A 16254-nucleotide genomic window follows, 5' to 3' on the forward strand; every position below is an offset into this window, starting at 1 on the left:
TATCTCAAGATGTTTTACAGGAGACGAAAAAGATAGAAGAAATGAAGATGTGCTGAGTTATGGTTCAATTGTGAGGGATGTGTTTGAAAGCTTGGTCATAATGATGGGGCTTGAGAAGTGGTTCGGAAAAGGCAATCTTGTAACTACCATACAACATATGTTGGGTGTTAGAATTCTGATCATACTAGAGCATTCCTGATCTTATTAAAGTAGTGTCTGTGTCGAAAATCATCCATTTATTGTCCAGAAAGCTTGATAATGAACAGTGCACTATAAAGCGCTTTTCAGCACTGGAATAAGTACTTACATACAAACTAAACCCTAATTTACAACTACACATTCATCATTTGCATTTCAAAAGATGAAAATAACTGTACAAGTTTTAGTACAAAAGCAATCACATAATACAGCAACATGAAGTATTACAACAAAATATGAATGAAATTGGGCTGTTTGAATCCAGTCTGCGTACATCACTTCAAATACATAGAAAGATATGATAGAACCTTTCTTTCCACATTGCAAAACATTGCCATCAACTCTTCAATGAAGTCCCAATGTTTAGGAAGAGTAACATCACAGTATGATTGCTGATACACCCAGTTATCTTTACAATCAAAACCTTTAATAAATTATTTTGCATTGCAACAACCATGCAAGCTAGATTGCTAGCTTTTTCAATAAATGGGAAAGTGAAAGTCAAGATGAAGCTTTAAATCTCCAACGTGGACGAAGACGATATATAAAAAAAAATCATGTGCATAAGCACAAGTACAAGTTTGTTCTTAAATTGTGTCCATTCCTCTCATCGAAGAGGAGAAACCCAGGCCCATGCCTCTCTGTGTGTGGGTTTGTGAACGTGCCATCTCATACTGAGCATCCAAGTTCCTGAATACTTCTTCCTGCTGCTTTAGAGTTTTGAAACTTTCAGCAGGATTTGGTATTGGGGTTCCTACTTCTTCCTCATCCTTCAAAATAAAATAAATTACAATAAAAACACATCCAGACAATCAAGGCCTCTCACTGTGCTTTTACAGTCACAAGTTGTGTAACCACAAGACAGACTTACCCTCAGTTGTTGCAACAATTTTCAGCTGAGGACGCTGTGGGCCACAGACCCTTCATGGGCATTTTCATATTGATTCACAAGAACTTCGGAAGGGTAGGCCAATCAAGCCTGCTCTGGAATAAGACGTAGCCAAATCTCCTGCATCAATTCCACTTTCCCATGTTATCTACATAATCCCAGAATCTCCTTGGTGTCCAAAAATCTAATTGGTCTTGTTCCTGAATATAATTAGCAAATTCACTGAAATTCTCTGGGTGAAGATACTTCTCATCTCAGCTCGAAATGGTCAGCCCCTAGTTCTGGACTCTCCAGTCAGGAAAAACAGCCTCTCAGCATCCACGTGGTCATACCCACAGAGATTTAAAAAAATGTTCCAATGAGAACACCTCTCATTATCCTAAACCTCAGAGATTATTAACCCATTCTACTCAAATATGACAATTTAGTTTACCTGTTCGTTTACAATAGGCTCAAAGGGCATTGTTGCTTCTTTCTCATTCTTCAATATCTAACTGACTGACTAAGTGAAAAGCCAGTTGTGATGAACTGTATAAAATGCCACTATTACTGCAAACAACAGAACAGTGCAGCATTCAGAACAGGATCACAGTTAGTTTCTTATAAATAGACTAGAATCTGCATTCCCATGCTACAGAAGTTGCAGAAATGTGTCTCAAAGTTTCAGGCAACAGCTTTAGCCATCCACCACCAAATCTGGCTGTTGAAGTGAAGTTGTTCACTGCAAATTAAGTCATTCAGGATGATCCATGAATGAAGTAATACAGAAATGTATTGTTTTGTCTTTTCAATAAAAGGTATAAATGTAAATTTTAAGAGACTTCCTGTTTTCAGGTGAATTCTCCTATTGAAAACTTTATACTCAGGAGCACTCTAAAAGAAAATATGACGGAGTTTGCACATTCTCCCCGTGTTTGCATGGGCTTCATCCCCACAACCCAAAAGATGTGCAGACTAGGTGCATTGGCCACGTTAAATTTCCCCTTAATTTGGTACTCTAAATTAATAATTTAAAAAAAATATATGATACGAGGCATATACAGCAATAAGATGACCAAAAACTAGTTCAGAGGTAGGTTTAAGGAATGTCCTAAAGGAGGAAAGTGAGGTATTTCAGGGCATAGCAATTGTTGCCCTTAAAGGGACAATCTCCATGGCAACCGAATGCCCAGACATCAATGTGAAGCGATCTAAAGTCAGGGATGCTCAAGAGGCCAGAATGAGACGAGTTTAGATATTGCAAAGGCTTTAGATTATAAACAGAGGGAGAGGAGAGGTTATGGATAGATTTGAAAACAAGATATGAAAATTTACAATTTCGATGCAGCTTGACCAGGAGCCAACATTAGCTAGCAAGCGCAGGGATGGTAGGTAAACAGAATCTGATCTGAAAGTTAAGAAATGGGCAGTAGAGCTTTTGATGACCTCCAGTTTAGGGAGAGTAGAATGTTGGTGACCAGCCAGAAATGCATTGGAATAATCAAGTGCAATGGTAACATGGCCAGCATCGAATGAGCAGAGACATGGGCAAAGTTAAAAAATGATACAGAGGTGGAAATATGTCATCTTAATTTTGGCATGAATATATGTGGTTGGAAGCTCATCTTGGGGTCAAATATGATATCAAAGGTTGTGAGCAGGCAGTTTTAGTCTTAAAAGTGTTGTGAGGGAGCGGAAAAGAGTTGGTAGCTAGGGTACATAGTTTGGAGCGGGCACTGAAAACAACAGTTTCAGTCTTCATGATATTTAACTGGAGAAGATTTTTGCTCATTCAATCCTGCATGATGGGTAATCAGTGCAGCATGTAGTTGAGAAATAAGAGGGGGCCAAGGATAGATTCTTGGGAGATACTAGACGTGATGGTGCAGAAAAATAAACCTTTACAACTAATACTCTGGATAGAATGAAGTGAGAGCAGCCCCACCCAGTTAGACGACAGTGAAGAGGCATTGGAGGAGGATGGTGTAGTCAACCAAGCCAAAAGCTACAGACAGCTTGAGAAGGATGAAGGGGGATAGTTTACCTTAGTCAGTCACATGGGATGTAATTTATGGCTTTGAAGAGAGGCATTTTGTACACTGCCATGGGTGGAGACCTGACTGGAGATTCAAATGGAGTTCTGGGAAAGGTAGACACAGTCTTGGAAGATGGCAACATGCTCCAGGACTTCAGAAAATGGATTAGAATACTTAGGAGGTTGTTTTTGACTGGCGCAGACATGATGGGCCTTTTCTGTGCTGTAGACCTCTGTGACTAATACAATTTAACTGCAAGGTAAATCCAATCCCTTTCTGCCCATCAAGGTGTAGCAATTCTCCCACTTGCTTCAATGGTGTTATTTATCACAAGTGTTCAAATAGCTTTAACTTAAAAACCATCCATTGTAGCAGACAAATTTAATTTCATTCCGAGCATTAATGTTTTCCAGGAATCAACTTGCCATTTTATTCTCATCATAGCGATATATATATATTTTTAAATCAAGGAAAATATAAATGTTCTACCATTACTATTCTTAACACAACTCACCTTGATGCCCATTAATTTTCGGAATTTAACATTTTGGTCCTTGTTACCAAAATTTAGCTTTTCCCATAATTCTGCAGTCTGCGACTTATCCTTGAATAGAACAGAAAATTTATGTGAAAAGTCACTACAGGTGCATCAAACTGACTTAAAGAAAAACAGAAGTCAACGGCTCAATCTAACATCTTAAAGAAAGACTAAGAAGAATAGCTTGTTAGATAGAAAAAAGCAAGAAAAATAGCAAAATTAAATAGATAACTCTATCATCTTGGTGCTGCTTATAATCAGTTTCTGATCAGGAGCATTTGCTCTTGATGTTTACCATGATACTGTTGCAGCCTTAGTCAACTGCAGTTTGCTTGGTGTTGTAACACAGCCAATTTATTGGAACAATTTATCACAACTGACACACGGTTAAACAATTAGATACTTGCATATAGATCCCTCATACTTGTAATACCACTAAACTGCCACCGTATAAAATTTGCTTTTGTTCTTCCTGCCTCAGCACCATTGCGTTAGCTCCATGTTGTTAGCTCCATGTTCTCTCTCAGATGCTGCCAGACCAGAGATTTCCCAGCATTTTCTGTTTTTGTTTCAGATTCCAGCACCTGCAGTAATTTTCTTTTAAAGGTGGCAGCACTATTTAAAAAGCATTCAGCATAGTGGGCTTTATAAACAGAGGTATAAGTTGAAAATCAAGGAAATGCTAAAAACTTATAAATCATTGGTTATATTCCAGCTGCAAGAAAGGATGCCAAGACCTTGGGGGGGGGGGGGGGGGGGGGGGGTTGCATAGAAGATTTAATGGAATGGTAGTAAAGACGTGGGACTTTAATTACATGGCGAGACTGGAAAAGCAGGTTTTTTCTCCATTAGCAGATTTAAAAGAAAAAAGTGTTCAAAGTAATGAAGGGTTTAGAGGGCAGCGCAGTGGTCATCACTGGGACTTTGGCGCAGAGGACTTGGGTTTGAATCCAGGCCCTGGGTCGCAGGTCGTGTGGAGTTTGCACATTCTCCCTGTGTCTGCGTGGGTTTCACCCCCACAACCCAAATATGATGTGCAGGTTAGGTGGACTGGCCATGCTAAATTACCCCTTAATTGGGAAAAAAAAACAATTGGGTTCTCTAAAAGTTTTTTTAAAAAATGAAGGTATTCCCTATGTGTACGAAGTAGCTTAGCGCATGCATGCACTTTCTTCAGGAAGCTAAAGCAAATCATGCATCAGGAAGAAGAAAAAACAGACGGTATGAACATAAAAATTCAGTGTTTCTATATTCTATCACTATTCTTTGCATCTGTTTTAGCTAAAGAAAATAGGTGATAGCCATTTGCTGCTTCATTCCTCAGGGCAATATTTTGACCAATCAGAATCAAGCTGCCTGGTTTGTTTGGCAGTTAACTCAGTCACCATTAACTGGTGCATGCTCCTTGGCAATAACTCTACCAATCAGAGTCCACTTGCTAACCAATCAGCACACTCTTGACATCCAGTATAAATTTGTTGTTTCCCCTGACATAGCTATTCTTGCTATTATCCTGATGCGTGCAGGACAAAAAGCTTTAACGAAATGTCCCTTTTTAGCAATACTCAAGATCAAAGCTGAATACCTTTCCAGCGGATGTTGGAATCTGAAACCAAGAGAAAATGCTGGAAAATCTCAGCAGGTCTGGCAGCATCTGAAAGGAGAGAAAAGAGCTAACGTCGAGTCCAGAAGACCCTTTGTCAAAGCTGACAATTTCTGGTACAAGCTCATCGTGTCCATACCAACACTCTGTATAGGAACCAATCAATGTCATTCCCCCATACTGTTCCTGTAGCCCTGTAGGTTTATTTCACTCAAGTGCCCATCCAATGTCTCTGCATCCAGCGTCCTTCCAGGCCATGAATTTCTGGTCATTACCAATTGCTATGTTTTTTTAAAAAAAGGTTCCCCTCGTATCTCCCTAGCTGCATTTCTTGCTCAAAACCTTAGATTTATGTCCACTAGTGCTTGTACCATCATCTAATAAGCATATGCCATGGTTAACTTTGATATGCATGTCCAAATTAGGTTAATTAAACTATTTTGTCATGTGGCACGATGGTGCAGTGATTAGCACTGCTGCCTCACAGCTCCGAGGACTGTGTTTGATCCCGACCCCGGGTCACTATCCATGTGGAGTTTACACATTCTCCCAGTGTCTGCATGGGTCAACCCAAAAATGTGCAGGGTAGGTGGATTGGCCATGTTAAATTGCCCCTTAATTGGGGGGAAAAAAGAATTGGGTACTGTAACAAAATAATCCAGTTGAATGCAGACTCGAGGGGCTGAATCGGTTTACATGTTTTCCTTCCTTACTTCTTATTTTGAAGTTGTATTTCATGCTCGTGCTTTCATTAATGCAACGCTATTTTTTAGAACATTTACATAATATAATTTTCCAGTTCTGGTGAAAGGTCATTGGTCTGAAATGTAATATTTTGTGCTGACCCGCAGTTTTACTGCCACTTTCTTTATATTTCAAATGGACATCTGTTTTTTTTCTCCACTTATCTTATTAGGTGCCACAGTATTCTGCATTGTAAAATATACAGATACCAGCATTGATCAACTGTTACTAGGAAACTGAATTTTTGTCCACAGCTATTAAAAGCATACAACTGCACGATTTTACCTCTAGAAGAATAGAATTGAAAAGTAGGAAAGTTATGCTGAACCCATATTGAACCGTAGTTAGGTTAAATTCAAGAATACTGCAAGGCGTTCAGGATCATTTAGAAACACTGGAGATGGTGTGAAGATGATTTCTATGGGTAATACCATAAATGGGTGAGTATATACACCAGGGAAAGATTGACAGGTTGTTTTTGAGAGAAGAAACCCAAAGACTGAGGGGTGACTTAATAGAAGTCTTTAAAACTATGTATGGTTTTGATATAGGGTGGATACAGAGCAAATATTTCCTCTTGTGGGAAGAGCACAACTAGGTCACTAATACAAGACAGTCAATAAGAAATCTAATATGGAATTCAGAAGTTTCCTCACCCAAAGGATGGTAAGAATGCAGAACTTGCTTCAACTGCTCCTATCGGTAGCGAATCATATAGACGCATTAAAGGGAAGCTGGACAAACATTTGAGGGAGATGGTTACAATGATAGATTGTGGGGGAGGAGACTCAAGTGCAGCAAACAGCGGCAAGAACTGGTTGAGCTGAATGACCTATTTCCAAGCCTTATAAGACCATAAGATACAAGAGCAGAACTACGCAATTCATCCCATCGAGTCTGCACCAGCATAACCCTTCAACCCATTACGAATTAAATATCTGTCAAACTCCTCCCTAAATTTACTCACTGTCCCTTGTATCCACCACACTCTGGGGTCGTGAATTCCATAGATTCAAGACCCTTTGGGAGAATTAGCTTCTCCTCATCTTGATTTTAAATTTGCTACCCTTTATCCTGAGACTATGACCTTGCGTCATACTTCCTTAATAATGGATTCTAACAATTTCCCAACAACAGATGTTAAACTAATTCATAGAATCATAGAATTTACAGTGCAGGAGGCCATTCGGCCCATCGAGTCTGCACCAGCTCTTGGAAAGAGCACCCTACCCAAGGTCAACACCTCCACCCTATCCCCATAACCCAGTAACCCCACCCAACACTAAGGGCAATTTATCATGGCCAATCCACCTAACCTGCACATCTTTGGACTGTGGGAGGAAACCGGAGCACCCGGAGGAAACCCACGCACACACGGGGAGGATGTGCAGACTCCGCACAGACAGTGACCCAAGCCGGAAACGAACCTGGGACCCTGGAGCTGTGAAGCGATTGTGCTATCCACAATGCTACCGTGCTGCCCAATTGGTCTGTAATTTCTTAAATTCTGCCTCCCTCCTTTTTTGAACAAGGGCATTACGTTAGCATTTTTTCAATCCACTGGAACCTTTCCCATGTCCAGGGAATTTTTGAATGTAATAACTATTGGATCCATTATCTCTACTGCCACTTCCTTTAACACTCGAGGGTGTTGGCCATCAGACCCTGGGGACTTGTCTGCCTTCAATCCTGATAGTTTGTTGAGTACTGTTTCCCTATTGATGCTGACTGTTTTGAGTTCCACACTTTCTATTACCTCTGAATTACCCGTTCCTGCAGGGATGATCCACTGTCAAAACTGAAGCAAAATATTAACTTTGCATCTCAGCCAGTTGTGCGTTCCCCACTATTAACTCACCAGTTTCATCTTCCAAGGGATCAACATTCACTTCACTTTTATGTACTTATAGAAGCTTTTGCTATCCTTTTGGATATTTTGTCCAAGCTTTCTTTTGTAATTTACCATAGCTCTTTTTATTACTTAGTAATCCTTTGTTTATATTTGAAAGTTTCTGTCCCAGCCTACCACTGGCCTTTGCAACATGCCTTACTTTTTGCCTTAATATTGTCCATAACGTCCTTGTTTAGCCATGGATGTTTTTCTTCCTCTCTGGATTTTTTTTTTTTGTGAGGAATTGAGTATCTCCTCAAACAAATGCCACTGCTCATCAGCTTTCCTACCTTTTGGCCTTTCTGCCCACTACTCAGGCCAAATCGGTTCTCATGCCCAAGTAATTACCGTTGTTCAATTTCAGAATGCTAGTGCGGGACTCCATTTTCTCATCCCCAAATTGAATTTTGAATTCTAGCATACTATGGTCACTATTCCCGAGAGAATCCTTAACTATAGAGGTCATCAATTAATCTGTTAATTATTACCTGTTGATCCAATTTTATACCACTTGCGAGCCTGAAGTTTTGTCTGTTTCTACCTCTAAGACATTGATCTTCCCCGGTGAACAGCGACATGATACAGGACTACCCAATTTAAAGTCAAATCTGTTTTGAACAAAATTTGTATTTTGTGTACAAAGAGTAAATTCCCTATTACGTAAATTACATTGACTGATTCAGGATTAAACTAATCACAGAAGATGAAGGGAAGAAAAAACAATGGAATCGCGTAAAGAAAAACCAAGGGTACAGAAACCAATCAAAACGTTTTCCACATTTATAGGGCAAAATAAAAAAAGGATGAAATAATCTTCCCCGAGACAGTAGAAATTGTAACAGCAAATTTCTGGGAATAAGGAAGTAATCCTTCGGTGAGCTAGGTGAATGATGAAAGTAGGCATAAAGGTTGAGAGAATGGATCGAGAATAGAAAACCTGAAAAAGTGTGCATAGAAACAAACTAAAATATTTGTATCAAAGTCTGAAATAACAGACAAAGCAATGCAATGCAGCACTGTTGCACTCAGGAGAACATATATTCAAACTCACCCCTTCTTTCTTGCTCTGCCAGAGCAATTTGCGTTTCTTTTCTTGCTCTGCAAACTTCATTGGGTTGACGGCAGTTGGGTTGTAGTAACTTGGCACAGCTATACCAGTTTCAGCCAGTGCCTTTGCTTGGAGTGCTGCCATTTGTGCAGCCATTGCAATCTGAGGTGTAACTTGAGTACCGGATGCCAGGAGAGCAGCAACATTGAGAACCGATCCACTACTAACTGTTAACATCAGAAATATAATTATATATATTTATTCAGACAAATTCAACGCTGCAGCTCAAATGCCTGCATCTATCAAATAACATTAACTGAATATGTTTAAGAGGGGGAGTCAGAGTGACTGCTCCCGAGATCAAGGCAGCATTTCACAACTTTTGCGGCACCAATCTGAATGTGACTCAAGAGGTGAAACTCTCCATTGGCTGGAGCCACACCTGATGCAAGAGATGAAGGCGGTTGCTGGAGACTTAAGTTCCAGACCATTGCTGAAAAGGTTTCTCACAACAGGGTCTTCCACCACACAATCTTCAGCTGCTTCATCAATGGCCCTCCCCATCACAAGATTAGAAGTGATATTTGCTGATAATTTCACAAATAGGAACAGGAGTAGGCCATTCAGCTCATTGAGCCTGCTCTGCCATTCAATACAACTATTGATTGGACACTTCCAATGCTTTTTACCCACAATATCCCGATAACCCAAGTTACTGTTAATCAAAAATCCATCAATCTCTACCTTAAACATACTCAATGACAGAGCTTCTTCAGCCCTCTGGGTAGAGAATTCCAAAGATTCACACCCCTCTGTAGAAATTTCTCTTCATCCCAGTCCGAAGTAGCATCCCTTTATTTTGAAATTGTGCCCCCGGTTCTAGACTCCCCAACCAAGGGAAATATCTTACCAGCATCTACCCTGTCTATTCTTTTAAGTATTTTGGCTTCAATGAGATCACCTCTCATTCTTCGAAACATTGGAGAATACAGGTCCAGTTTGCCCAATCGCTCTTATTAAGACAGTCCCACCATCCCCGGAACAAGTCTGGCAAACCTTTGTTGCACTCCCTCTAATATATAATATTCTTCCTGAGGCAAAGGGGGGCAAGACTGTACACAGTACATCAGGTGTGGTTCAACTCTATCATAACATGGGGCAATCCATCACAAAATAGGCCATATCTGGGCTTGGACTGAAAACTGGCTGACAATGTTCACATTAGACAAATGGCTCAATTATCACCCTGAAGCAGAAATCACCTGACCACCTCCTCTAAAATGAATCTATTTCCAAAGTATAAAGTCATTACTTCTCAGTAACAGAACTCTTCCAGCCATAAAAATGCCGTGTCTAATAAAGCATGCCAGTCACTTCCCGACTCCTGTAACCCTATCCACCAGCTACAAGGAACATCAGTTGTGTGATGGAATACCACCCCCCCCCCCCCCCCCCCCCAACCTTTATTGCTTGAATTAGTGAAGCTGCAACAACACTCAAGATGACAGACACCATCCAAGACAGATCAGTCAATTTGACTGGTACCTCACCGAATTCCTTGACAGCACCAAGCAAGACAAGGATGGGAGGTGCATAGTACCATTACCTCCAATTACACACCAACCTGATATGGACACGTATTCCTGTTCCTTTAGTGCTTCTGAGTCCAAACCCAGGAATTCTATAAAGTACTTTGGGAACACTTTCACCAAATGGACACTCAGACAATCTTGAATCAACTAGGCATAAGCATTAAGTGCTGGCCATGCCATTGATATCCACATATCAAGACGTAATTTTAAAGAGAGCAAAGAGATTTAGATGCTCATGTGCAGAGATAATTAAAAGCTAGCGAACAAGCACAAAAAGGCTGATTGAACGTTGGTCTTTAACTCAAGGGAGTTGGAATGCAGAAGTAAAGTGATGTTTCAGTTTTACAGAGACTTGTATTTATCCCATCTGGAGCACCGAATTCAGTTTTGGGCACCAAATTTCAGGAAAGATATTCTGATCATTAGAGAAGATACAATGATTTATACTGGGACTCAAAGAATTAACTTAAAAAGAACATAAGACCAAGGGGCAGCAGTAGGCAATTCAGACCCTCAAGCCTCCTCTGCCATTCAGTACGATCATGGTTGATCTCCTTTCAGCTATTACGTCTACTTTGTCAATACCTTTTATCATCTTATATACCTCAATTAGATCTTCTTTCATTCTTCTAAACTCGAGAGTATGGGCCTAAACTGCTTAGGGGCTGGTTTAGCACAGGGCTAAAGAGCTGGCTTTTAAAGCAGACCCAGGCAGGCCAGCAGCACGGTTCATTTCCCGTACCAGCCTCCCCGAACAGGTGGCGGAATGTGGCGACTAGGGGCTTTTCACAGTAACTTAATTTGAAGCCTACTTGTGACAATAAGCGATTTTCATTTAATTTTTTTAAAAAATCTCTTTTCATAAAACAAACCCCATATCTCATGAATGAATCTTATATGTTGCATGGAGTGGTTTGTAAGTGAAATTTAGAAAGTTGAGGAATTATCTAAATTAAGTCATTAAATTATAGTTGGACACAGAAATAATTTCCTCTAATGGGAGAACCTATAAAATGGTGGTATAATCTTGAAATTAAAATTAGGCAGCATCAGCATTAGTCAAGATCTGAAGATGAACTGGTAGCTAGGAGGTAGCCAAGGTGAAAAATGACACGGGTTTCTGAACCACTAGTTAAAAATATACCTGCAGCAATGCAGCACAGTAGCATTGTGGTTAGCACAATTGCTTCACAGCTCCAGGGTCCCAGGTTCGATTCGCGGCTTGGGTAATTGGAGTCTGCACGTTCTCCCAGTGTGTGTGTGGGTTTTCTCCGGTTTCCTCCCACAGTCCAAAGATGTGCAGGTTAGGTGGATTGGCCATGCTAAAATTGTCCTTAGGTGTCCAAAACTACCCTCAGTGTTGGGTGGTGTTACTGAGTTATGGGGATAGGGTGGAGGTATGGACCTTGGGTAGTGTGCTCTTTCCAAGAGCCGGTGCAGACTCGATGGGCCGAATGGCCTCCTTTTGCACTGTAAATTCTATGATCTAACATGGCTCAAGGACAGAAAACAAAAAAAAGCACCATCTATTGGGAGTTTTGCACCAATTAACAGCTCCCTTGCAAGTCAAAACTAAACAACTGATCAAATATAGGAAGCTCTGGCAAATTGATTATTTTGAAATTAAATGCAAATGTTTATACTTAGCAAGTAGATATTAAGTTTTCCAACCTGTTGGCTGGTTGACACATCCAAGTGATCCATTGGTTGTATCTGTTGAAAATAAATAGTGCTTATTATTCCAAAATCTAATTTGAAATATCACTACCATTTTGATTATGCATGCACATCGCTCCTGACATCAGCATTTCGGCAACTATTATCAAGGCACACTACGAGGCAATCTTACAGTATTTATTGCTCCAAGGTTAAAACATTACATTTTTGCCTCAACCACAGGACTGCTAAATGTCTCTAAATCAGTAACAATGTTTACTATCAGGGCAGCACGGTGGCCTAGTGGTTAGCACAGCTGCCTCACGGCGCTGAGGTCCCAGGTTCGATCCCGGTTCTGGGTCACTGTCCGTGTGGAGTTTGCACATTCTCCCCGTGTCTGCATGGGTTTCACCCCCACAACCCAAAAATGTGCAGAGTAGGTGGATTGGTCACGCTAAATTGCCCCTTAATTGGAAAAAATTATTGGGTAATCTAAATTTAAAAAAATACAAACAATGTTTACTATCTTCAGATTTTACTACTTTCAGATTACAATTTTAAATTGTTTCGGAAAGTGAAAAACAAATACTAATGACCAAATAAATTATAATTAACAATCAAAACCAAGGACGAATATTTCCGATAATATTATTCATGGACCCATCTACTTATTGTATTTCATGAAGTACTGCATATTAAATAACACAAAATCTCATGCTTAAATTCGATGTTAAATACATTTTTAATGACATAGTTGGGACTTAATTGACAACAGCATAAAAGCCATGGTTACAATTTTTTAACATAATGCAACCACACGTAGCGAAGAATTTACAGGAATACTAGTGCAATTATATTGATATTTTTTTTCTTACTTTAAATATATTGCACAAAAAGTAATGAGAATTCAATTCATAACTGAGGAACTATCCAGGCTTGCACTTTGTGTCCCCAACAATTCCAAAGCGGATTTACAATTATGTTGAATTACAATGAGATGAAACGCTGCAGAAAAGCCATTTAAGTCATTTATTTTCCTGGAAGCCAGATTTCCCCCAGTGATGGGATTTCATTTCTGCTGCGGAAGCCCACAACTACAGTGAGAGTTTGCTTTCTGATTTCAAGAGCCATGAAGCCAATCTGCCAAAGTAATTGTGTTAAGTGCCAATGGTTGCAGTGAAGTGGAAACAGTTTTGCTCCAATTTTAAAATTGCAGCACATAGACATCCTCAACCCTCTGTTTCTCCACCTCAAACACAAAAAAGACTGATAACCCAAACAATATTCCATACACATTTGACACATATGAAAGCTTTATAAGTAGTTTTTAAATTTCTACCTGTAGAAGTTCTGCAAACCTTAATATTAGCATATTGTATATACACGTTCAGTATTTAATTGCACAAGAATTAAGAATGACCTGCCACATCTGGTTGCTCCACTTTCTGTTTCTCCAGTAGTTCTTTTTCCTTTTGCTCTTGAAGCTTCTTTGCTCTTTCCAGCCTGTGATTCAAAGGAATTAGTAACTAATTACTGACTGCCAGCGCATCTACATATTTTGCATCGATGTCTAAACCATTCTCTTCCACAATTTCTTCCACTATTTTTATTTAACTTGGCTAGTGAATTATATCTTAAGTTAAATATTCCCACACCACACAAGAGGGATGGATGGGGGGTTAGCTATCTTTGTCTCCGAAAGACTTGCTTTGCCACACATCTGAGCAAGTGGAATACTCTATGGGGAGTGGAATACAAATGGGGGGCATGGGAGCACAGTGGCTTCACGAGCTCCAGATTCCCAGGTTCGATTCCCGGCTTGGTTCACTGTCTGTATGGAGTCTGCACATTATCCCCGGGTTTCCTCAGTCCAAAGATGTGTAGGTTAAGTGGATTGGCCATGCTAAATTGCCCTCGGGTTAGGTGGGGTTACTGGGTTACAGGTATAGGGTGGAAGTAGGGGTGGAAGGGGCTGGTTTAGCTCACAAGGCTAAATCGCTGGCTTTTAAAGCAGACCAAGCAGGCCAGCAGCACGGTTCGATTCCCGTACCAGCCTCCCCGGACAGGCGCCGGAATGTGGCGACGAGGGGCTTTTCACAGTAACTTCATTGAAGCCTACTCGTGACAATAAGCAATTTTCATTTTCATTTCAAGTGTGGTCTTAAGTGAGGTGCTCTTTCCAAGAGCCGATGCAGACTCGATGGGCTGAGTGGCCACCTTCTGCACTGTAAAGTCTATGATTCTATGAATACCCAGTTGCATACATTAACTTTGCAGCACAGATTTTGGCCCAAAATTAATCGGATTTAATTTTCAGCAAGAAATACGAGATGTCAGTATTTATTGGACATAGAAATGAGGCGTGTAGAGTGGTTATTTATATTTCTAGGGCATACTTCCTCAGTATCGTGGTCCATTGTTTCCCCATGGGGTACGCTATCCCAGGTTGTGTATGTGGGCAAGTTACGATTCAAAAGGAGCAGGCATTTACCTATGGAAGCTGACCGTTGCAATATGCACAAGAATTAGTGCTGTCGTTAATGTACTTTGTGTAAAATAATTCATTATTACAAGCATAACTAATCTAAATTTAACTTTATGCTGGAGGGCTCGGAGTAGAGATGCAGAAACAGATAGTACTTTTCAATTGTTAAGCTGTAGCTATTAAATGGAAAACTGATCGCATCAAATTCTAACAAATTAACCAATTAATAGAAAATATTGAATAAACTAACTGGCCTCAAGACTTCAAGGATGTGATTGGATTCAAGGGGGTGCAGAGAAGATTCACCAAGATGTTGCTTGGACTGGAGCGTTTCAGCTATGAAGAGAAGTTGGCTAGGCTGGGGTTGTTTTCCTTACAGCAGAGAAGGCAGGGGTGGGGAGGAGAAGAGACACGATCGAGGTGTACAAAATTCTGAGGGACATAGATAGGAAGAAACTTTTCCCCTTAGTATTGTCACCTTGTGGCACAACCAGATTTTTAAAGCAAACAGCCTCCAATAACCAGGGGGAATAGATTTAAGGTCAAGGGCAGAAGATTTCAAGGGGATTTGTGGAAAAGCTTTTTCACCCAGGTGGTGGTAAAGTGAAGCTCATTTACCTGAAAGGGTGATAGAGGTGGGACCCTCACTACATTCAAGAAGGCCATAGTACACAAGACTACGGACCTAATGTGGGATTAGAATAGATGTGTGCTTGATGGCCGGCACAGACATGATGGGCTTAAGGACCCTTTCTGTGTGCTGTAAAACTCTGACTCCATGGTTTGAGCAGCATACTCAGCTAAGTCAGATCACTACTTGCATAAAAGTTGATAGATAACTAGTGCGTATATTTCTACAATGAAATATTTTAAAATAGGTTTAGCATTGCTGCAGCCAATATGCACTCATTTGTGAAGTGAATATTTGTACAATCAGCCTACATTGTGACAATGCAACACATTCAAGTAGTTAATCTGAATAATTTCACTAAGTCATACTTTCCATGTTCAGGCCAATTTTAAAAACTCACTCTAATGATCAATTTAATGATAATGAAGAATTAAATTAGAGCAGCACCATGTAGGTTAAAGGCAGCTATTTAAAACTTGGGACAACAGGAATTGGCAGCTCAATCACAACGAAATTTATACTTGCTTACTGCTGTTGGCTGAGAAGTTCCCATATGGAATTCAGTAGCACAGACATTAAAACCAAGTGAAAATAATATTCTGGGCCGTAAGAGATTGACTTGTCAGTCTCAACTGAATGTAATGTACAAGTGTTGCGAACTGAAACGCACCCCCCACCCCCGACAAATGCTACAAATTTGCAGACAAAAAGGCGGAGGGGGAAAAAATATTTTGATACAGCAATACATTTTATATCAAGGGACCAAAAGCACAAATAATAAACATATTGAAATCGCAGCTCTTCCTCTGGCTAAAAACAACAAAAATCAGTGCTGATAAAAGATAAGGTAAGTGCGATGAGCAGAACTTGTTCCCTTCCTCCGCCTCAGAAATAAAACTTGCATAAAATATTAATCACCTTGTGGCACAACCAGCTATTTAACCGTCTAGTTGTAAAGCAAACA

General features: G+C 40.1%; 1 protein-coding gene across 7 annotated transcripts in view; it reads right to left on the reverse strand.

Moving 5' to 3' along the window:
* Window positions 1-217: 217 nt before the first annotated feature.
* The window catches only part of rsrc2 (arginine/serine-rich coiled-coil 2), a 36929-nt gene continuing 20892 nt past the window's right edge, over window positions 218-16254 (reverse strand). For 3 of the 7 annotated variants that reach the window (XM_038790009.1, XM_038790041.1, XM_038790000.1), the window contains 5 exons: window positions 13595-13677; window positions 12190-12231; window positions 8930-9153; window positions 3617-3706; window positions 218-968 (listed from right to left, as the gene is read on the reverse strand). In XM_038790009.1, the coding sequence (XP_038645937.1) occupies window positions 786-968; window positions 3617-3706; window positions 8930-9153; window positions 12190-12231; window positions 13595-13677 (622 nt within the window). In that variant the 3' untranslated portion in view covers window positions 218-785. Of the gene's footprint in view, window positions 969-1069; window positions 1183-3610; window positions 3707-6643; window positions 6722-8098; window positions 8487-8929; window positions 9154-12189; window positions 12232-13594; window positions 13678-16254 lie in introns of those variants that run through there. The other 4 variants (XR_005459815.1, XR_005459816.1, XR_005459817.1 and 1 more) reach the window with 4 other exon arrangements.

Source organism: Scyliorhinus canicula, chromosome 1, assembly GCF_902713615.1.
Source record: "Scyliorhinus canicula chromosome 1, sScyCan1.1, whole genome shotgun sequence".
In the NCBI taxonomy this organism is placed as follows: Eukaryota; Metazoa; Chordata; class Chondrichthyes; order Carcharhiniformes; family Scyliorhinidae; genus Scyliorhinus; species Scyliorhinus canicula.